The sequence below is a fragment of the Astatotilapia calliptera genome, chromosome 5 (genome assembly GCF_964374335.1).
Source record: "Astatotilapia calliptera chromosome 5, fAstCal68.1, whole genome shotgun sequence".
NCBI lineage: Eukaryota > Metazoa > Chordata > Actinopteri > Cichliformes > Cichlidae > Astatotilapia > Astatotilapia calliptera.
Window position 1 is genome coordinate 2819666 of NC_137426.1, and position 24216 is coordinate 2843881.

Consider the following 24216-nt stretch of genomic DNA (forward strand, 5'->3'; position numbering starts at 1 on the left):
TGTCTGTGTCTCTCCAGGGAGTTTTTCCTGCCAGCTACGTTCACTTGAAGAAGGCCATCGTCACCAACAGAGGGTAAGTGTGTAAACCTGCGACACTACACTGAGCCTCTGTGAAACCTCAGGCTCGGTTAGACTCACGCTTTCGATGAATTTAACACCTTCACTGACTCCAGCATCATGTTTCAGTTTGAGGGCTGAAAGCAGTCGTGTTGAACATAAAAACAGCAAAAAGCATTTATTGTCCTCTGAGCCTTTCTTTCTCTCCTGTTACTCATTCAGTCATTAGTGTCTCTTTTCTGTCTGAAGAGGATTTTAACCAGAGCTTCACAGACAGAGCGTCGCTAACAGCCTCTGCTGAGAGTGACAATACGTTATACTGCCAAACGTATTCAGTCAGCCCTGCATTTGTTCCAGTCACTTCCACAGGCTTTTAAAATAAATGCAAAGTTTCCTTATTGTCTGACTCACTAATGAAAGCTGCACATGTGGCAGCTAATACCTGCAGGCCAAAACGATCGAGTCTGTTTTTTGTCATAAAGTAGAGAAAAAGTGTATTATTCGTGCCACCTGCACATGTGGCGTGGTTTGCAGCACACACATGCACACGGTGAGCCACTGCAATCATCTGTGGGAAACCCAGTCTTGCTTTTAAGAGCACCAGCTCTGCACTTGTTTTCAAGGTACTAATGAGGTTAACATCTTGGAGAAGTTGCCACAGTTTTTCGGTGGATCCAGTCCGAGTCTTCTGCTTGTATGATCCTGGCCTGAGCCTGAGATGTTGATCTGGGCTCTTTGGCGCCCTGCTTCCTGCTGCAGGACTTGCTGCTCTGCTTTCAGCTGAAGAACAGTCTTTGTGAGTCTGGCTGCATGTTTAGATCGCTGTGAGTTTGGGGGCCGATCAGACTCCTTCCTGATGGTGTTGTGAGATAACAATCATCGAACATGCCAAAAGCCTTTTGCACCATACTGTATGTCATCATCTTTTAGTCACTCCAGATCTGATCCGATTTGAGTCGCCCTCGTGTACCGAATGTGGGATGATGCCACAGTCGGGTATATTTTATATCCGCAGTGCTGGGAGGCATTTTTCTTCTTCTGCAGCTAAAACTGTTTAGGAGGTAATTTGATGAAATCTGCTTTTCTGTTGGGATCAGTTGTTTTGAGACTCATTCTTTCTAAATAAGGTATAAACCTCCTTTTTTCTCATTTCCTTCCAAGTTCAACTGTACATATTTTAATACATTAGCATAATTATTTGGAAAAGCTTTAAAAACAAAAAACAAAAAACAAAACCCTCCAAAATTCAGATTAATCAGCGTTACAGAGCGTGTCGCGATTTGCATAAGAGTTTTTTAATTAAAGGCAGAGAGTAAATTAATTGGAATTAGTGAATCTTTTAGAGTTTCAAGTAGGCCCCCGGGGCAGAGACGGAGAGTTGGTGTATTTTACTGAAGGAAGATGGAGGCTGCTGCATGATGACAAACATAATTAAAGACTGTTGATCAAGTGGGTCTTAAAGCAGCAGAGCTTTCGATGTGCACGTGGGTGTGTGTGAGGGAATAAGAGAATTACACTGTGTGTGTCTTCACTGTACAAACAAATGAGCCATGTTCAGTATGAGTTACAGACACTCAAGGGGTGGTGTAGGTGGAGGCGTGTTGCTTCAGGTACCAATTAAAAGCCGTACTGACAAACAGAATAAAGCTAGTACTTCATGTTTTACCTCAGGGATGATACGCTGGACCGTGCATGCACTTGATTGGTCAGCTCGGCATTACATCAGCTCGTGTTGAGCCAACTTCAACTCTAAGTTTTCTTGCTGGAGCTCCCTGAGCACCACCTGCTCCCTGCTGCACTTATTCTAACTCACTGATGTTTCTTCTCAGTTCACGAGCACTGTGGTAGTTCAGACTGTGTTGAACCTTTACTGTAATTACAACACGGAGAGAACGTTTGGAAGAATGGAACAAAATTTACTGTGAGAGAAAATCTATTTGGTGATTAGACCCCGATGACCCAACGTGTCATTACGGGATCCCAGCGGTGGCAGGATTTAGGACGGGACCCCCGGAATCAGGACGCTGGTGATTTAGATGGAGGCTTGGATGGAGCTCTGAGTGATTCGGGGGAGGCGGAGATGGGGAGGAGGCTGGTTGCACATATGAGAGCCTGAAAGAGAGAATGACAATGAGGACCGAGATATAATGTAATGATGTAAGTGTTGCGTTTGAGAGCGTGGGAAAGTGGAAGTGATGTAAAGAACAGACAACCAGGAAAAAAGACAGACATATAACTTAGGCGTAAGCTTCATATAATTATTGAATTATGTACATCAATGTTTTACATTACTGCATTAAAGAAAACGGGATGTGATCACAGTAACGTGGTACACCCACCAACAGGGCTCGATCGCTGTGATTGGTCTGCTGGGTAAAAGGTGACCAACAAAGAGTTGACCATCCAGCACTGCTCACAGCACCAAGGAGGATGTCTGCTCTGCATGAAGCAGGCAGCAGGACATATGTACAGTAGATGCTTCTGAGCTTTAGTGAACCTTCTTTTCATAAAACTTCCACTTTTACTGTCCGGTGAGAATCAGCGTAGTCACTCTGCACCCTAGAAAATCTGACAGTGATCTTTAATGTCTCATGTGTTTGAGACGGCACGGAGAGATTTGAATATCCTTATGTAAAAACTGCAGCATGAGGTCAAATGAGTTTAGCGGATTTTAATTTGTTCCTGTGGAGTCGGCCTGCCTGCGTCCCTGTGTCGATCCACCAGTGTACAGCAGCCTGCAGGTTTGTGCCAGGAAGCTCTCAGAGCTGACATTTACAATTATCACAACCCTGCACTTCATTACTACACATGGAGAGAGAAACCTACTGTACAAGTGCACGCGACACATTTATAGTAACGGTACAAAAAGACTTGAACAGCAAAATGCACCAAAAAAACCTAACAAACAAAAAACACTTGCAGGCATAAAAGAATGAAATCAGGCTCATGTCTGAAGTTAAATGAACACTTTGTGTAGAGCCTGTGTGAGCTCCTCAGTGAGTCTGATCACCTGCTTACTGTTTGTTTGCAGCTCCAGTCAGACCCAGGACCCGACTCTCATCAGGTTTTCTGCACAGTGCATGTGAATCGATTATGAAGTGACAGATTTTTAACTCACCGGATCGTTTGGTCAGTTCTTTTCTGGCATTTTGGCTCCACCTGGACTGACGCGAGGTTTTGCTACATGGAAAAAAAAGTTTGTCCAAATGAATTAAAATGACTGTTCAATAGCAGAAGGTAGCAGCACAATGTTCCTGAGAAGCACTGAAGCATCTGAGGCTGGGAGTTTGTGTGGCTCCCTCTGCAAACAGTCAAACAGGCTGATGGGAGCAGCAGGTCAGTGAAATGCTCTACAGGCTCGTTTTTAATCCTTTATTCCAACAAGTTTAACAAGCAGAATAATTCAAACACTTCAGGCAAGTTCCACTTCCTTTCAAGTTTATGTAAAGAAACAACTGAGCTGACAACTCGGTCAAAACTACCAATAAACTGTCATTAAATACAATATACTCCCAACTGGGTTAGGGTTCATATTTTTATTGGGTTGATAATTTAGATGAAGATGTCATTTTCTTCCCTACAGGTCCAGTATACCCAGACTTTCTCTCTAATATTGAACCTCATGATTAACAGCTGAAAGTAACAGTAGCACGCTCCTGAAAAGCACCGAAGCCTCAAAAAGAAACACAGATGCTGTAAAACGTACATTTTTTGCACCATTTCTTCTACATTTGAAGGTTTAATACGAGGAGACGATCTGTGCTCCACCAAAAACAGAAATACATTTGTTTTACTAGTTTCTTATTACTTTTATGATTAAAAGAAAATAATTTCATACATTGCACAAGTTTTGTATTTGGCAGCAGCAGCATGGTGCTCCAGAGATCAGTGCTGCTATCTTTGAGTTTGAATCTTCCTGCTTGGAGGGTTTCTGCAGATTTCCTTCACACCTGCCTGTTAGCTGGACCTCATTGGTTGTAGGTGCATGTGGTCGCACGTGGACCCACTCTGCTCTGTGTGGACCCACTCTGCACTGTGTGGACCCACTCTGCTCTGTGTGGACCCACTCTGCTCTGTGTGGACCCACTCTGCTCTGTGTGGACCCACTCTGCACTGTGTGGACCCACTCTGCTCTGTGTGGACACAGACTAAAGCTGCACAAATGACAAAACATGCTTATGAACTCATAAATAATGAGTCGGTTACAAAAGACAAATTTTAAAAATGTGCAGTGCATTGTGACGTTGTGAATAAATGGCAGTATGTGCAGTTCACATCTAAATGAATAGTTAATGTTACATGCAGTGCTGCGTGTAACCTCTGGGCGCCGTGAACAGTGTGGACGTATTTTTAGAAGCAGTGTTGCGCTGTTTGCACGGTGACCCTCAGCTCAGCGATCGGTGCGGTGAAATGACGGCCGCCCTGCATTTAACCCCAAGTTAATGTCAGCATACGGAGCTTGATGGTTTTCATCTTTGACGCCAGCTTCATGTTTGTGATCCACAGATGGAAAAGAGCACATGTGTTTAAAAAAGAGAGAAAAGTGCTCCGTGTCTGCACGTGTACGCTTTTATCATTTCTTATCAGAGCCAATCATTTCTTTTTCCTTTCCCACTCTTCTGTCATCCTGCCTCGGTCCATTTTCTAACTTTTTGATTTTGAAGCTGTTTCTTAACAATTCAAAGCACCAAATAAACGAAAATAAGACGCTAAAACCAAATCCCTCGTTCTAACTTTGTCTGAGCTGCTTAAGCACCAGGCTGGATTTACTGTAGCTTATCACGTATCATTTAAGGGACAATTTACTCATTATCTAACTTAATAATGTCACATTTTCCCATGAATGCAGTCTTTTTGAAAATGCAAAGAAAAGCTTTTATACCAGTTTGGATTCGTGCTGCAAAGATTGTGGAGCATTAAATAAATTTTATGAAGCACAAAAGAACTTCTCATCTTTTCCGTGTTCGCATTTCAGGGTGACTTGAGCTAATGTAAAACCTAAGAGACCATCAACAGTGAGAGCGGTTTGTTGGGTTCAAAGTGTCATCATCTAATAACTGATTAAGCCATCAAGATTCAAATTAGTTTCATTTAAATACTGCCAGTTCACAAGAACAGCCACGAGGCTCTTTATATGTTTAGGTAATGAGCCTACAGGCTTATATGGAAAAACCCATTTGGTGATAGTGGGGGGGGAGAACTCCCTTTCTAGGTGAAAAAGCTTCCAGCAGAACCGAGCTCTGTGAGGGGAGAGGATAATACGAGAGACCACAAACAGCAAACGGGACAAATCACAAACTACGAGACAGAATCACACATTTGCTGGATCGTGTGAGCGCTTCAGTTCGCTGTCTGCTGGGAGTTCAGTAAATAGAGCTTAATACAGCTCAAGTACACAGACTGAGTCGGATGACGCACCAAATCAAAGCAGTTTAATGGCAGGAAGCATGACAACATCCCTGGAGACTAGAAGCTGGTAGTCATGGTGAAACACACCACAGATGGAGGCTCAGCTGAGGCATCCAGGTAAGGTGGAGATGTGGAGGAGGTGAGTTGCATGAATGAGAGTCTGAAATGCAGAATAACAGAATAGCAGTGAGATTTAAAGCACAGGGAACAGAGAGACTAACTGGCTCTCAGAAAACAGGCAAAAAGACTATTGGATCAAAGACGACAGAATTGAGTTTGACAGGGTGGGAAAGCGGAAATGACGAAAGAGCAGCAGCTCAAACACTCAGGGCTGCAGGCAGGTAGGAGAAAACAGAGCAGATGACGGAGGTTGGACAGCAGTGCTCTGGTCAGGATGTGCCAGCTATTCCGTTTTAATGGCCAGCAGGGGGCGCCTGCTCTGAGTACAGGAGTCATCCTGCTCCTTGGATCTTTGGCCTCAGTAAAAACTTGATCCTGATCAGTCCTGCTGCTCTCAGCCACGAGGCTTAATTCCTGCTGAATGTCCTTCATTTAGTGCAGTGTGACCCTAATAACCGCAGAGATAACGGCGGAGCGTGTCGACATGCTCGGGTTTGATTTTTGAGCTCAGAGCATCTGACTCACCTGACTTTTCTGTTTAACTAAAATTAAGAAAGACTCAGACTTTTGTGTCCATACTGTCACCTAGTGCACTGGTGTCCTTCCACTCTCACACATGATATCCATGAAACCAGAAGCTATAACTTAAGATGCACATTTAAGGAAACCAGTTAACAGTTAACAGAGTACTGCAAGAAAAACAATCCCAGTCTGACTTACATCGGCTCATCGCTCCAAAGTCATTGGGGGTATTTGTCTCTATCAGCCGTTTGACCCTGGTGTTGTTAGTCTCTGCATCTCCTCCATCACTGGTCGGCCAATCACGACCTTTAAAAACTGATCATTTATGAATTATTATTATTTCAAACATCACAAACACTTCAGTTCAACCTGTTCTTACATATTCATCAAAGCATATCTCTGCTGATCATCGTCTGAATGGTAGCTGGCTGTCAGGGCTGAAACCACATTAGAGTTTGCAGGAGGGCGTGGTCTGTGTCGCTGCTGCGGGGAGGCTGCATCAGTTCATCACGCCTCCCCTGCTGTACCGGGTCCTGAGTATGTGAGGCTGGCAGCTGAAACCACATTAGAGTTGTTTCAAGATGAAAACTGACGTTCACCCCTCGGCCATAGGCTGGTGGGGTACTGTCGACGCCCCGCTGGGCAGCCAGGTGTCCGCAATTAGTCGAGAACAAGGTAACATAGGATTTTCACATTCATACCAGGTGTAGCTACTAAAAATCTGGAATGAGTTTAAATCTCAGCAAACTTGACCTCAAGGCCAAGGTCAGAGGTCAGGTTTTTTGAAAATCTTGTGAACATAACAGCTCAATGATTTTGAAATTCATCCTATTAGTGCATCCACAGGCAGGCTGAGGGGTAGCACCGGGCCGTCAGTGTTTTTATAACATGAACGTTCTGGGTTTGAATCTGAGGGTCATCTGAGGAGTTTGTAGGGTGTTGAGGACGACACACTGATGCACACGGCTCAGCAGGGTTTTTCAGCTGCTGTGACAGAAAACGTATATAAACACACACCCGGTCCAAAGCCAAGTTCAGCTGTGGTCTGAGGTGGTGAGTGTTATGGACTACGGTAAGTGCTAAAAGTGCACTTAGTGGCTCTGTTGTTGAGGTCCGAGAGGTCAGGAGCAGAAAAAGCTCCATCGAACCTGTTTTTGCTGGACGCAGTTAGCAGGGTAAAAACATCAGGATGTGTTAGATTACAGGATGTGGTGGGGTTTGATGCACCAGCGATAGAAGGCGGGGGCCAGCAGCTCTTATGTGATGCTGTGTTTGCTGCCAGCAGGTGTAAACAGTAGGCTGGCTAAAGCCGTGTTTATTATCTACGTCCGAGCTGCCGGGAGCTGTCAAACTGCTTCATTGGAGGTGGATTCAGATGGGAGCAGTGTGCGCTCGATGTGCCAGTGACATTCAGCTGTCACAGACTGTAAGTGCACCACTGCGTAAAGTGAGAGATGGAGTGCTGCTGAAGTGCTGATACAGTCATTTATGCAGAGGGTGTTGAGAAATGGACTAAGGATACAACCACGAGGGGCTCCGGCATTGATGCTGCTACGCCTCTTCTGACAGCCTGCGATCTTTTAGTGAGACGCACTTTGCCATGCTAATGTGTCATGCAGTACACTGGAAGCATCATTGAAAATGTTTTCTGTAATGCACAAAAACTAAGAAATAAGAGGCTGGATTGGAGTCGTTTAAAGCAGCCCAGAGAATACAGAATATTAAATCGCTGTAAAGTTTTAAACACAGCTGTGGGGTATGAATATAACCAAAGGATGAAAGACAAAAAGAATTTCCCCCAAAAATCTCTTCTTCTCTCAAGAGTTTCAAAACAGAGGCAGCAAGTGTTTTTAAGAATGAACTGCATGGAGAATAACAGAGAATAATAATAAAGAGAGGCTGTTATGAGGCAGCAGATGAAAATATAAGTGGCTTGAGACTGACGGAGAAACACTGTGGCAGCTCGGGGCAGCGATGACTCGGGGCAGAGATAACCAGATGGAGACTAGTTGTGGGGCACGGTGAGAGAGGATATGGATAAAGATTTGCAAACAACAGAAACACAGACAGAGGTCAGGCTAGGAGACAGAAACCAAAGACTGTGGGGATGTGGGTGCAGAGGGAGAAAGAGCACAAAGAGGGAAGAAATGCAGGAGAGAAAGCAGAAAAGGGGGAATAACAGGAAAGGCAATACAGAAGAGGAAGAGGAAGCTGTGAAGAGGAGGAAGAGTAGAATGTGCAAATGGATGATGGAGATGTGCCAGAAAAGAGAGGAGGAACACGAGGCAGGGAAGCAGGAGGAGGGAGCGATTAGGCTGAGTGAAAAGTAGAACAGAGGCGAAGAGGAGGAGACGCGTCTGTGATACAAGTGTAACTAATGTGTGTGAAATCACCAGGCGGCCGCCAGCTACGGCTCAGCTGGGAGATCAGCTAATCTGGCACACTGGCTTTTATTAATTAATCAGTTACTGTATGTGACGGAGGGAAGGGGGGTACGTGAGCAGAGGGGTAAGAAGGAAAGAAGTGCTTCCCTGAGTGAGGGAGGGGCGAGCAGAAAGGTAGCGTGGGATGAGAAGAAGAACAAAAGTGTGTGTGTTGCTTTAATGCTCTTGACTCCAGGCTGGAGACGCAGCTTTCAGTTCTAGTGAAGAAATCCCTGATGCTCAAAACTATGTACAAGTGCTTAGGTGAAACGAGGTCTTTGTCTTCAGCTGCTTTTCTTTGTTCCACCTGAAGACGTGAGCAGGAGGTAGAGCAGGTCATCTACTGATGGAAGGTCGGTGGTTCGATCCCCGGCTGCTCCGGACTGCAAAGAGGCCAAACACTGAACCCGAGTTTCTCCTGAGTGAATGTCAGATAGAAAGACTGAGCTGTGCTGTATAAGGCGCTTGGCAAAAGTAAGACCCATTTTATCCAGGCCACATTTGGAAACAGTAATCCATGCTTCAAAATGCTGCTGCACTTTGCTGCTGGGAGGTGAGGTGAAGGCGCGTTGTCCTCCTATGCATGGGAGGACAATGCATAGGAGGATTGTCCTCCCATGCAAAGGACAGGTTCATTAAACTCAACCTGTCCTTGGTGCATTGTCCCTCAACCGTCCAAGGAATACATCGATTATTTCCTGGAGCTTTCAGCGATTTCTGGACCCTGTGGATTCCTGCCTCATCCCCGTGGTCGGCCTGGATGATGCTCCTTCGTGACATTTACCTCCTGGAATCTGGACTTTATGTGCGTCACTGAGATTTGGCTTTAACACGTGAGTCCAGTATTTTATCCGAACTTTTACCAGCGGCTTGTTCCTATTTTAACACACCGAGGACATCAGGGGAGGAAGAGGTACAGCGGGTGATTTTTTTTAAAAAGGATTTTAAATGTAAACTGTGATTTTTAGAGTTTTCATCTTCCAGCCTTGAGCTCACATGTTTTGAAGTTAATCACTCTAACTCAGTGATCTTTGCTGTTATTTATCGTCCCTCTAAATACAATAAGAACTTCATAAATTACCTTTCAGAACTTCGAGCTGGGACTTTGCCCAACTACGATCATGTTTTTATTGTGGGAGGTTTTAATATCCATGTCTGCTGTCCAGACAAACCTCTGGTGAAAGGGTTTTTAAGCCTGACTCTTTTAATCTGGTCCAGTCCATACCCGGTCCCACACACGAACACGGAAACACACTAGGCTTGGTCTTGTCACACAGTCTACCTGAGTCAGACGTGGAAATATCTGACGCTGTCTTTTCTGATGCTGTTTTCACGAAACCACCGCACATGTTCGCCACTGTTGGATCATTAACCCTTCCACTGCTGTCCAGTTCTCCTTTGCTTTTAGCCAGCTGTCTGTCCCCGCTGATCTCACTCCCTTGGACACAGAGGACCTCAACTCCTGGTTTGAATCTTCTTGCCTTACTATACTGGACTCTGTGGCACCATTAAAAACCAGGCAGCCCAAGGCTAAAACCGAGCCTTGGTTTAATAACACCACTTGGGCTGTGATGAGGAAGTGTCATAGAGCTGAATGCAGATGGAAGAGGGACAAACTGCAGGTGTCTCTTCAAATCCTAAGGACTGCTGGCGCCTCTATCAGGATATGGTCAAAGAGGCTAAAAGAAAATACTTCTCCAAGATAATTTCCTCCAACAGTCATAATCCATGTGTGTTATTTAACTTAATGACACATTAATATCTGGTGTAGTCCCTGCTAATTTTAAGCATGCATAAGAAACCCGCCCTGGACCACACTGTATTGGCTAACTACAGGCCATCTCCAAGCTGTCTTTTATGTCTCAAATCTTAGAGAAAATTGTATATTCCCAGTTGATGGATTTTTTAAATGAGAACGGCATCTTAGAGGTCTTTCAATTAGGCTTTAAAAACCTTCATAGCACTGAGTCAGCAGTCCTAAAGGTTTTAATGATTTCCTCCTTTCCTGCGATTCTAGTAATCATGTTGTTCTGGTCCTCCTTGACCAAACACCTGCCTTTGACACTGTAGACCACAACATTTACTGTGGCTTACACCATCTTGCAGACATTCGTGGTACTGCTTTGAATTGGTTTAGCTCTTATCTTTCTGACAGAACTGTTAGTGTTAACCTTTTAGGGCACGAGTCCTTTTCTGCTCCTCTTCAGTTTGGGGTCCCACAGGGCTCAATTTTAGGGCCTCTGCTTTTTTCATTATATTTACAGCCCGTGGGAACCATCCTTAGAAGGCATGTGATATCCTTCCACTGTTATGCTGACGACTGTCAGATTTATCAATGTGCATGTTCTGTACACCTGTTTTTGATAATAAAGCTGGCTTTGACTTTGACAGTTTACCTTATTTCATATGTTAGCTCGTGCTTTGTGTTTCCACCTGTGCATGAAGTGTGCTTTGTTGGTACAGGCAGTATAAGTGGATTCTCTGTGCTTTAACAAGATTAGTGTTTGGATTTCTGCTTCACTGAACTGTCAGTTCACTTTAATTCATTAGTGTAGAAACCTGACACACGTAACTCCACACAGTCGCCAAGTTCCTCTGGTGACAAAGCAGACCAAGCTTTTATTGTCTCTCTTACTTTTACGCGCGCTAATAATTTCACATGTAAAGGCTTTGTACTGTGGACGTGCTGCTCTGTGTGTCCTTAAATCTGCTTCAGTTATGGACATCTGATGCTTGTCCAAACCCAGCAGCTGTGAATTAAATGTGTGTGTGTCTGTTTTCTATTGCAGGCCACATGAGACTGTGGTGCCTCTTGAAGACCCCATTGTCACCGAGGTCACGTCAACACTGCAGGAATGGGCCTTACTGTGGAAGCAGCTCTATGTGGTAAGCAGCGCGGAGCATCCGTGTGCATCGTGCCGCTTTGTTGTCAGGAACAAAGGGAATGCAACAGACCGAGTCCCCCAAAGCCCGACATCTTTAGAAAGAATCCAGTCGCTGCTTAATCTCAGCAAACATCATTATTATCACATGTATTCTGAAGCTGTCCCAGAATCTGAAAGTGCTGCAGTTGTTTTTGTTTTCGTGAAGAACTATTCTTGGAGGTTAACTAAAACTAACCCAGCCTACGGTGTGGGGAGGCCTTCAGCAGCAATTGGTGCTTGATAAATCTCTGTTTTGAAGAAAGAAATACAAGTAGCTGATCAACCAATCAGAACGCTGCACAGCTGCAAATCTTAAAAACATCTGCTCTTCATTTTTCCCACACCTAGTACAGTTTTTCTTGTTTTGTGGGTTTATAACCAACTAAATAAATGAGAGACTCAGGTTAACTTTACTTTAGCTGGTTTTGTAACGTGGGTTCATCCCAGTTCACACAAAATCTCCAACTCAGATCTTTTCTCTGTGTAAATCGGTGAAAGTGAATATTTTCTGGATGAATTCAGTGGACCAGCTGTGAAAAAAGAAACTCCCGCTGCTGGGATCAATAGCAAAAATAATGCACAATAAAATAAATAAAACATGTTCATCTGAGGATAACAAATAATAATTACTACTTCTTATTGCACAGCTGTGTGAGAACAGAGAAATGGAGGATACTGATTCTGACCTGTATTAAAATAAAAATATTCTCAACCAATCAGATTTCTGAATTGCACCAAAGACCTCTGAATGGGAACACTGACTTGTGTCCAGCCTCGGCCTGTGCTGCCCACAGATTCATGTATTTTTAAGGTGCGATGTTCCTGAGATGTGCCTGGCTCTGAAAGCACAGTGAAGGCTTTCTGTACAAAAGTGCAAAGGCTGCAAGCAGTAACTGTGAGCTCGCTGTCACTCATATCTGCATCACTGTCAGCCAATCAGATTTTTCACTCACTCCACCCTCTCTGTCCAGCCATCAGTTCGTAGCCTTTTTTCGTACTTTTAGGCCATCTGTCTTCTCGCCACTTCCTGTCGCAATATGTGATCGGAAATCCATCTGTCCCTAAACGGATAGAGGGGAAAGTAATCCGTGCATTAGGCCTGGTTGTAATCTAAAACTGTCGCTGTTCTCCGTCTCCTGTCTCTGTTCCGATGGTTATTTTCATCACTCATCTTCCTCGTGTCCTGCCAGCCCCGTCGCTCTGTGCTTTTATTCTGGTTTAACAGACTTTTGTCTTTGCTCCCTGCCAGAGTTGAAGAGATGAAAGACAAAATTGTCATTGTCGGGTTCTGCGTGACAGATTTTCTATTTCCATCCTGACAGATCTGACATTAGCGAGTGTTTTGTCACTGACAAAGTGAATGTCCTCTTAAAGCAGATGAAAATCCAGCAACAAGGAATGCTCGTGCGTTGTGGACGGATGGAGAGATATAGGAGTAGATTAGAGAGAATGACTGTCTTTGTTGCAACACTGTCTGCTTATAGATAAGCACACATGCAGATAAGAAATAATAAGCCCGTAAACAGAAAAGGACGTGGAGAGGAGACAGAGAGAGGCATGCCGAGGTCTAACACGATGAAGCTGGTGCTGAGCATCAGCGCACTGCGGAGCAATTCTCTGGTTTGTTAGAAGGGAAAGATTTTTGGTATTTCATGGGATAACAATCAAATTTTCCATACTTAAAAAATTGCCACCATAAGTTAAATTGAAATTACTATTATAATGTAAATGCCAAAAAACATGACTTGCAGAAAAGAGTGTGCTCTACATGCAGACAGCGGGCACAGTTGGGCCATAATCTGGGCGACTTTTGGCACCGTTCCCTCAGTTAGGGCACTGACGAGTGTTGTGTGGAACAGACGATCTGGACTTTAGATGCCTGCTCTGCAAACTCAGATGTGCCCTAAGTCAGCGGTCTCCAACCTTTTTTGCGCCACGGATCGGTTTATGTCCGACAATATTTTCACGGACCGGCCTTTAAGGTGTCGCGGATAAATATAACAAAATAAAACCAGTACCGGTACCGAAAAAAATAAGATTTATTCATAACACACGTGAAAAGACCCAGGAAAACCGAGTTAACGATAAAAACGATAACAAAATAACGCTGAAAACCGATAAAAACCCTGAAAACCAGACATTTCACACCTGAGCCTCAACTCTCGCGGCCCGGTACCAAACGACTCACGGACCGGTACCGGTCCGAGGCCCGGGGGTTGGGGACCGCTGCCCTAAAGGCCACAACACACCTAATATTTGGACGTGTGGCTGAGCTGAAGCATACACATTTGACTTGAGTCAAGGCAAAATGTGGTCCATGGAAACCAAATTACACCAAAACAATGATTTAGAGCTGGGTATAAGGAACAAGTATCCCCCTTACATGTTGGACCTTTGATGGACCTCAGATATGTTTTATTGCAGGACAAATGTTGAAAGAGGAAATAAAAAATTTGAAGATGCTGTAAAATCATATTCATTATTAACTAGCAGCACTTTTCCTGTTAATGGTTATTGTTGTTATAACAGTGAGTTATCTCATGAACCAATGCAAAAACATGACGCAAAGACAACCATGACGTGAGGAAGTCTGTATCATCAGTAGTGAGGATGTGTGAGTGGATAAGTGCTGCGCTCCAGAACATCGGAGCCGCAGTTTAATAGAGAAAAAACTAAACCAGGTGCTTCCCGTTGTCCTGATGGTGTGCATCACCCACCTTCTGCAGTAGAGAGGAATAAAGAGAAGTAAGGAGAGCAACCAGACCATCACAGTGGAAAAAAATCCAAGTGCAAAACACAAACGGGCTGCGATCCAGGGTCTCCTGTCTGCTAAGCTCCCTCCTACCTCCTAAAGCAGACTGTGCAGCTCTGCAAAGCTGTTATCTCTCAGCAGCCAGAATCGCTGCGGACGCACCGACACCGATAGACACCTTGCACTTAACGGTGAAACACAGGTGGCGTCTGCCAGAACGGCGCTATGTGACGCCCGGGGAATGTGCAAATTTGCCAAAATGCTGCCTGGAAGCAAAATGCTGACACACTGATGTCAGAGCCCACTTTAAGCAGTTTCATATTAATTTAACGTTTTTCTAGAGCTTGTACAAAAATATAATAATTGGCAGTGAGTCATAGAAACCTGTGTGACTCCCAGTTCACATATTTGTGTGTATACTTGTTTTTTTCCCTCTCTCACATCCACACACACACACACACATAAAGATGCTCAGACGTGGCTGTCATCACTGCACGCATGAATAAATGCAGAAACATCGACATGCTGAAGTCTCAGTAAGTGGACATTTGGTGGGTCTGCAGTCTGTAGAGGTGACAAATGCAGCAGAGCAGGGAGGCCAAGACACACACACACACACACACACACACACACACACACACACACACACACACACACACACACACACACACACACACACACACACACGCCTCTGTGAACACACACCATCTCCTGTGCCCTCTCTCTCTCTCTAGTGTATCTCTCCAATTGCCCTTTGCACACAGCCACAGGCAGTTTACACATTGGTGGCGAAAGTGTGTGTGTGAAAGACGAACCCTAAGACGGTGTGTTAGAGACTGAATAAATAAAAAATATGAGAAAGAAAGCGAGGGCTCGGAGGGGAGAAGGGAAAAGGAGAAAGCATGTGAGACTGAATAAGAGATAACAACTGACAAAGGAGAAATGGAAGATTGCAGCAGAGTGAAGAGAAATACTGGGTTGGCTTCAGTGCTGTGTGGTACTAAATGCATATCAGAGTGGCAGATTATTGGATGCTCTGAGAATCAAGAAACATGGAAACACAATAACCAGTAATTAAACAAGCAAAAAGTGTCAGTGTTTACATGAGGAAAGAAGTTACGGTGCTACAGGGTCACACAAAGTCACATTTAAATTCTTTGCCCTGATGTGGTCTTTGGCTGCTTTCTTTATTTTGAGTGTCAGATTTCTGTGTGAATTGGATGTGGTTCAATTCAATTCAATTTTATTTATATAGCGCCAAATCACAACAAAAGTCGCCTCAAGGCGCTTCATAGATACAGAGAAAAACCCAACAATCACATGACCCCCTATGAGCAGCACTTTGGCGACAGTGGGAAGGAAAAACTCCCTTTTAACAGGAAGAAACCTCCGGCAGAACCAGGCTCAGGGAGGGGCGGGGCCATCTGCTGCTACCGGTTGGGGTGAGAGAAGGAAGACAGGATAAAAGACATTGTGTAAACTGGTACCGTGTCACTTCAGTGTTCCTCAGTTTCTCAGATCCATCTGTTATCGTCACATCTGGTTATCACTGCTTTTTTTTTGCCTTTGCCACTTTCCTTGAACAAGTCGAGGCCCAAAGACCTCCAGGAGGTCTGGAGAACTGTTGCTCAAGATACTCTGGCTCCTCGGAAGCTAATTAGAAGTCAATGAAGTCAATGAGAGGTGACTCAAGACTTTTGCACAGTACGGTGGCTGCCTTACGTTAATCACTGGGACTAAACCCAAAGTACCCCCAAGTCACTCTTTGTTGCTGTTTCACAGCTCACTGAGCTCACTGCTCGAGACTGCCCTCTGCTGGTAGTTTTGTGCAGAACAGTAAAACATTGGTTTACAGTTTTTTACAGACGCTAGGACACATTTCTCAATACTTAGGTCACGTTTGCAAAACTCTTCACACAATCCTCCTAACTGACCGTCAGCTTGGCAAAGCAGTTCATTTCACATTCAAAATGTACTACAACTACCAAAACACTTCATTCAGGTCTCAAATAAACTCATTCTTCCAGAACACTAGCAAAGGTTGACAGCCGACAAACACACTTTGTCACCCACAAAACAATGACCTAAAAAACACTAACAACATGTAGCATTACACAGTGTTTTCTTGTGTAAAACAAGGACACATCTCTGTTTATAATTTCAATATATGTTACTGGAATGAATCAGACATCATGCAGAATTCGTTAATATTTGTTTATGTATTTTTATTTTTTTGCACTACGTAATCCCAAAATACAAGAATTTGTATACACACCATCCACTGATACACATACAATAGTAATGCTATTCTACTCCATTTCTGGCTGGGTCCATGTTTACATCACAAAAAAACCTATTCAGCAGTTGTCTCCTTTTGTAATGAAATTGAAGGAGTAACATCTGTGCAGATGTTCATCTACAATGAGAATCAGCTGTGGCTGGTTAAACTGCATTTTTAGATTGGAAATATGTTTCAATAAAATATTGCTGTTGGATTTTGCTGTCTTATTCAGTTTTGCATTGTGTTATTGTTTTGGCCATAAGTTTAACAGTTTTGAAAACAGTATGTAAGCACATGCAAAATGTCCTGTACGTACAAAGAGTTTTGGCAGTTGTTGTGTCTGAGTGAGAAGATAATTCATGAAATTTGAGAGATGTAGTCATTGAATGCATTTTGTGCCAAAACAATGATAACTGGTCCTCAGTTTAGCCCACATAGACTTCTGTTGTGCTCACTGTGTGAGGAGTTTTGCAAACGTGACCTAAGTATTGAGAAATGTGTCCTAGCGTCTGTAAGAAACTGTAATAGATAAAGGAGCACGTGGTCACTCTTTTTGATGATATTAGAAGTCACACCAATCGGATTCTAAATATCCTGGTATCCTCTAATGCAACAGATACTTTGCATACAGTTGCATAATGTTTTTTACTTAATTATTATATAATTGGAGATTAGATTAGATTAAACTTTATTAGTCCCTCAGGTGAGTTCCTCCAGGAAATTCTTTTTCCAGTAGCACAGCACCGACAGAAGTTGCAAAACAATGTAAGCAGAAATAGAAATATATCATATATACACATATATTAATACAGAGTGTATAATAGCGATAAATAGGATAATAGGAATAACCAGGGAATTGCACATTTCAACTATTTTGAGTCTATTGCGCCGATGAATATAGAAAAATATTGCACAGTGAAAAGGGCACTACAGCTTAGTTGTTCCCCCCTCCTTTGTCCTCCTGTTTCCCCTCCCTCTCCCCTCCAGAGAGGAGTTAAACAGTCTGATGGCGTGTGGGACAAAGGAGTTTTTAAGTCTGTTAGTTCTTGACTTTGGGAGAAGCAACCTGAACAGACTCCTCTGGTTTTTATGGCCGTGTGCAGAGGATGCCCAGCATTGTCCATAATGTCCATCAGTTTCTTTAATGTCCTTTTCTCTGCCACTGTCACCAGAGTGTCCAGCTTCATGCCGACCACAGAGCCAGCCTTCCTGATCAGTTTCTCCAGCCTGGATGAGTCCTTCTTTGCTGTGCTGCTCCCCCAGCACACCACAGCATAGAAAAGTACTCCAGCAACCACTGACTGGTAAAACATCCTCAGGAGCTTCCTGCAGATGTTAAATACAGTCTGCTTCGGGCTTTTTTTATACAGATGCTGCTGTTGCATGACCAGTCCAATTTAAAGTTAATTTATTTTTGCTGGAAGAGGACAGAGAAGATGTGGAGGATGAGTGGACTTCTCCCTTCTTGTTGTCTCCTACATCCTGATGTAGGATTGAAATTTGTATCTGTGTGTGTGTGTGTGTGCGTGTGCGTGTGTGTGTGTGTGTGTGTGTGTGCGCGTGTGCGTGTGTGTGTGCGTGTGTGCGCGTGTGTGTGTGTGCGTGTGTGTGTGTGTGTGTGGGCAGAATTGATTTGTGAACAAGGAGGAGAGGGAGTGGTGACAACCAAACAATGATGGAAGGATGTGAAAACAGGGATAAACACAGAGGGACACATTTCTTTGCTGTGAAATGTGTAGACGTGTGTGTGTGTGTGTGTGTGTGTGTGTGTGTGTGTGTGTGAGGAACAAGAAAAAACCAGAAGAAGCGACAGGACTGGCAGGCAGTGGGTGGGGAATCTGTCCTTGTCCACTTCTTTCTGCTTTGCATTGAAATGAAATTTTTGTTTCTGCAACAGAAGAAAGTCAAAAGAAGACAGACGCACACTGAGTGTTCATAGCTGCAAGGCGCAGCGTGCATTCATCATGACGAGAAGAAAATTCATTCAAGTTCATCATCCAGTTTGTGAAGTTTACTGGCTGTCAAGTGGTTTAACGTTTTTATATCAAGATGCAGACGTGACTCAGCCTTTGGCGAGATCGCCTGAGCTTAAAATGTCGCAATTTTACACTCGCAGATGTTATATTTTATGTCTGAGTGGAGAAACTAGTTCTTTCATTTTTTAATAAAAGAAAGTGACAGCATACAAAAAGAAACATCAACAACAACCCAGAGAAGAAGTGCTGCAGTCCCACCCACAGCTCTACCACACAAGCTCAAGCAATAATCAAAGGCAAGGCAAGGCAAGTTTATTTGTACAGCACAATTCAACAACAAGGTGATTCAAAGTGCTTTACAGAGACATTAGAAACAAGAACAAATAAAAAGCATGATTTAAAATTGATTAAAACAAGCAAATAAACTAACTAACTAATTAACAAACAAACAAACAAACAAAACAGTATATAAAATCAAAACAGATAAAATCAGAACAGTAGATAAAATCAGTAGTTAAATGTAAGTTTTGAAATTTAAGCTTAAAGTGTGGATTTGGTGCTTTATTCAAATGCAGCTGAGAACAGGTGAGTCTTCAACCTGGATTTAAATAAACTGAGTGTTTCAGCTGATCTGAGGCTTTCTGGGAGTTTGTTCCAGATATAAGGAGCATAAAAGCTGAATGCAGCTTCTCCGTGTCTGGTTCTGACTCTGGGAACTGATAAAAGACCGGATCCAGATGACCTGAGGGATCTGGATGGTTCATACTGGGTCAGGAGGTCATTGATGTATTTTGGTCCTAAACCATTCAGAGCTTTATAGACCAGCATCAGAACTTTAAAGTCTATCCTCTGACGGACAGGCAGCCAGTGTAAGGACCTCAGAGCTGGACTGATGTGGTCCACTTTTTTGGTCTTAGTGAGGACTCGAGCAGCAGAGTTCTGAATGAGCTGTAGTTGTCTGACTGATTTTTTAGGTAGACCTGTAAAGATGCTGTTACAGTAATCAAGCCTACTAAAGATGAATGCATGGACTAGTTTTTCCAGGTCCTGTTGAGACATCGGATCTTTTATCCTAGAAATATTCTTGAGGTGATAGTAAGCTGACTTTGTTATTGTCTTAATGTGTTTTTCTAAGTTTAGGTCTGCATCCATCACTACACCCAAATTTCTCGCCTGGTTTGTGGTTTTTAGATGTATAGATTGAAGTTCTCTGGTGACCTGTAATCGTTTTTCTTTGGCGCCAAAGACTATTACCTCAGTTTTGTTTTTGTTTAGCTGGAGAAAATTGTGGCACAACCAGTCATTGATTTCCTCAATGCATTTACCAAGAGCCTGTACAGGGCCTCGGTCTCCTGGTGACATTGTGATATATATTTGTGTGTCATCTGCATAGCTGTGGTAGTTTATTTTGTTGTTGTTTATAATCTGTGCCAGTGGGAGCATGTAGATGTTAAACAGAAGGGGTCCCAAGATGGAACCTTGGGGAACTCCACATGTGATACTTGTCTGCTCAGATGTGAAGTTACCTATTGATACAAAGTATTTCCTGTTTTCTACGTATGTTTTGAACCAGTTTAGTACAGTTCCTGAAAGACCTGTCCAGTTCTCCAGTCGTTTGAGTAATATGTTGTGGTCAACTGTATCAAATGCTGCACTGAGATCCAGCAAAACTAGGACTGACATTTTTCCACTGTCTGTATTCAGACATATGTCATTAAACACTTTGGTCAGAGCGGTTTCAGTGCTGTGGTTCTGTCTAAAACCTGACTGGAAGGCATCGTAGCAATTATTCTGTTTTAAGAAGTAACTGAGCTGTTGAGAAACTGCTTTTTCAATGATCTTACTTAAAAATGGGAGATTTGAGATCGGCCTGTAGTTGTTCATTTGTGTCTTGTCAAGATTGTCCTTTTCAGTATAGGTTTAATTACAGCAGTTTTTAGTGATTCTGGAAACACACCTGATAATAAAGAAAAGTTGACGATCTGTAACAGGTCTGACTCTAAAGTCTTTGAGACCTTTTTGAAAAAACTTGTTGGCAGGACATCTAAACAGCAGGAGGAGGAGTTCAGTTTACCTAAGATGTCCTCCAGGTCTTTGCTGTTAATAGGTTGAAACTGTTTCATGGTGTTTAAACAGTTTTTTGGTGGACACAGTACATATCCTGGATCTGCTGTTGATGTACCAATTGCTTGTCTAATTTTTTGGATTTTTTCAGTGAAGAATTTGGCAAAGTCATTGCAGGCCATGGTCGAATGAAGTTCAGCTGCCACTGGCACAGGAGGGTTTGTTAGCCTGTCAACTGTAGAAAATAAGACCCGAGCATTATGGCTGTTTTTAGTGATGATGTCAGAGAAGTAAGACCTCCTTGCACTCCTCAGTTGTAAATTATAATTGTGAAGTTTCTCTTTATAAATGTCATAATGAACCTGGAGGTTTGTTTTTCTCCATCTGCGCTCAGCTTTCCTACACTCTCTTTTTTCATTTTTCACCAGTGTGGAGTTTCTCCATGGAGACTTTTTCCTTCCAGAGATAACCTTCACCTTAATGGGAGCAATAGTGTCCATTACATTTAACATGTTAGCATTGAAGCTATTGACGAGCTCATTGACTGAACCTTTGGACAGGTCAGGTGTTAATGGGAAGACCTGGTTAAAAATTGCACTACTGTCTTCAGTTATACACCATTTTGTGATCACTGTTGTTGATATATTTGTGTGGGCTGAGATTTTACTTTCAAAGAAAACACAGTAATGATCAGACAGGCCCAAAGAATCCTCTCAGAGGGTCACCTGACAGTAAAAGATGATCACCTCGCTGTGAAACAAACTCGAGGTTGCAGCACACTCACAGACTCGTTTACCTTTTATGAAGCCCTGTCATGAAGAGATGTTGTAGATTTTTAAAAATCAAGAATAAACATGTTACAAATCTGCACAAAACCTTTTAGAGCTCAGCTAAACACACATTTAACCTTAATCATGGAATAACATGGACATGTCTGCGTATGCTTAAATTTGCCCCCTGGGCAGGGGTGGGATGTGATGATCCTCAAGTGGCCTGGTTGATGGTTCTGCGTAGTATCTGGACTTTGCTATAGTGGACAGAGACTCGATGTTGTGCCTGGAATCTGCCAGAGCAACTTTCCCAGTTTCAGGGTTAAAGATCTGGAATTTACCTTCCACATCTGCTCCAGTTGTTCCTTCAGCATCCAATACCTCTCTGTTTTCTTGCACTCCTTCCTGATGTTGCTCTCTGCTGGGATTGGCACATCTGTCATATCTTCTGTTCCAACTAAGGTTGGTTAGCCAGCAGCTGCTTGACTGTCTGGAATTCGAGGTCCTGCAGGACTTTAGCCCTGTTGTTCTCAAAGAGCTTTGGTACTGGTTGTCCCATCAGGACTTTATATCCTGTCCCAGCTTTAATCTTACATCCTGCTACTACCCATGTGTTGGATATTCTCCAGGGTATGTATGCACAGTCTGCAACTTGGGATCTGTCCGCTGTGGATCTGGTGCTTGGTGCCATGGCTCCAGGGTTGTCTTCCACAGTTGTGTTTAAAAGTCCCACTGAGTTCCTGATCCTTATTAGTGGCAAGTGCCAAGCACTCCAGTGTCCATGTGTAGAGCACTGAGTCATAGGCTTTCTTGTAGTCAATCCAGGCGGTCAAAAAGATGAAGTTAGCTGTGTATTTATTCCTCCATTTGTAAAATGTTTTTGTTGATGTGCTGGTTCTTTCACATTATAGCTCATGAGCACGCATCCAGATAATAAAAATCTACAGGCCTACCTTTGTAGGAGGAAAATTTAATTGCCAAGAGTGGCTGAAAGTAGTTTCTATACTGCACATAGTTACTGTATAAAGTCTGAGGCTTTGTAAAAATTGAGTTTCCTTCATGTATCTTGAGAGATTTTTAGAAAAAATAAATCCTATAAAATAATTTCATCAGATTATGAAAGGCATAGGTGGCGAAGAGAAACAAATATCCTGAGGAAAATGGGAGAAAGATGCAGCGCATGAAGGCAGTAACGGACACGTGATTTAACTTAGAGGAAAAATAATTTAAGAGAGTCGTGGAGAAAGACTAACTGAATCTCATCTCTTCTGTCGAAGCCTTTAAACAATATCGTCACAGAATGAGAAACCGAACACAAAGAGAAAGAAAGACCAAAAGTTTAATTGGTGGCTGTAAGACTGCAGAGGAGGAATGACTGAAACAAGAAAAGAATTGAGATCCTTCAGCGCTTCACAGCTCCCATTAAAAAACATGAGTGAAAATCAATCAAAAGAAAATAGATAGTTTTCTATGCTCTTTGCCATGTGCTGTTCAAAGGGGGGAAATACACTACGCCTTAAACCCACACTCAGATACTGATGATTAAAAGAAATGAAAGATGCTCTTTGTTGATTGCTTATTCTGTGCTTTAATGGGGACTGCCTTCGCTGTGATGCTGGGAGATAATTGGTGTAGTGGAAAAAGCTGTTTAAGGATAAAGCTTTGTAGTGTGACACAAAATGATGGTAACTTCAAACTCTCTGTTTCTGTGTTGCTTTCTGTGTGTGTGTGTTTGGCTGTGATGATTGTTACTGGGTAGACACTGAGTGAATATTTAAGCCTATACTGGCAGCTGGGAGCACCAGAGGAGTCCATATTGGTGTTTGGTTACACTGCAAAGCTAAGATCTTAAGGTCTTAAATGATGACTCTAAGGTGTTAGCGTTTTTACATTTCATCTCAATATTTTTATCTTTGGACTCTCCTGGAGTAGCTTTGTTCACTTACTGTTCAAAATATGCTGTATTCGTCTTATACTGGGCTTTTTTACAGCCTCTGGCATCGTTCATGTCTGAAAATAACTTTTAGCTTCTTTCCTTTGAAGAACACCTCATTTATAAGCCAGCCTTCTTCTGATTGGCTGCCCCTCATGGGGCTTCTGTACGCCTACGATGATCTTACTGGGTGTATCTGCTCCCATTGACATAAAGCAGAGCCAAGTGGTGAAAAAGCTGTCTGCACTCGAGTGCTTAGAGCAGCGTTCAGCCTGTACCTGCACTGCTACTGACCTCCTTTTTGGAGGCTTTGGTCATGTTAAACATACGTGATATGAGAACAGTGCATGTATGATCAAGTGTAATAGGTCTCCTTTAATGTCAGCTCAGGTTATTAGTTCATATTTACATTGTTATTTAAATGTGTGTGTTGGCTTTTATTGAGAATAGCAGTTGGTATACACACATGTATTCATATCTTGTAGGAACATAAAACACATCCACACAGCAGCAGCAGTGACACTAAGCTGCTCTTTTTCTGACAATGTTGTATTTTACTCAGTTGTACATAGTATTTGTATTCTATTTTTATTTTACTGTATATAGTATTTTATTTTGGGCAGCACGGTGGCACGGTGGTCAGCACTGTTGCCGCACAGCAAGAAGGTCCTGAGTTCAATTCCACCATCAGGAGTTTGCATGTTCTCCCCATGTTTGCGTGGGTTCCCTCCAGGTACTCCGGCTTCCTCCCACCGTCCAAAGACATGCAGCTTGTGGGGATAGGTTAATTGAATAATCCAAATTGCCACTAGGTGTGAATGGTTGTCTGTCCCTGTGTGTTAGCCCTGCGACAGACTGGCGACCTGTCCAGGGTGCACCCCGCCTCTCGCCCTATGACAGCTGGGATAGGCTCCAGCGCCCCCCGCGACCCTGAAAAGGATAAGCGGAAGCGAATTTAATAAGCATTTGCAACTAAAACATGGCT

At 43.1% G+C, this 24216-nt stretch overlaps 1 protein-coding gene across 11 annotated transcripts in view; it reads left to right on the top strand.

Moving 5' to 3' along the window:
* Window positions 1-24216, top strand: part of LOC113021787 (dedicator of cytokinesis protein 3-like) — a 227761-nt gene that overhangs the window by 117360 nt on the left and 86185 nt on the right. For all 11 annotated transcript variants that reach the window (XM_026166506.2, XM_026166511.2, XM_026166507.2 and 8 more), the window contains exons 4-5: window positions 18-73; window positions 11321-11417. In XM_026166506.2, the coding sequence (XP_026022291.2) occupies window positions 18-73; window positions 11321-11417 (153 nt within the window). The remainder of the gene's footprint in view (window positions 1-17; window positions 74-11320; window positions 11418-24216) is intronic.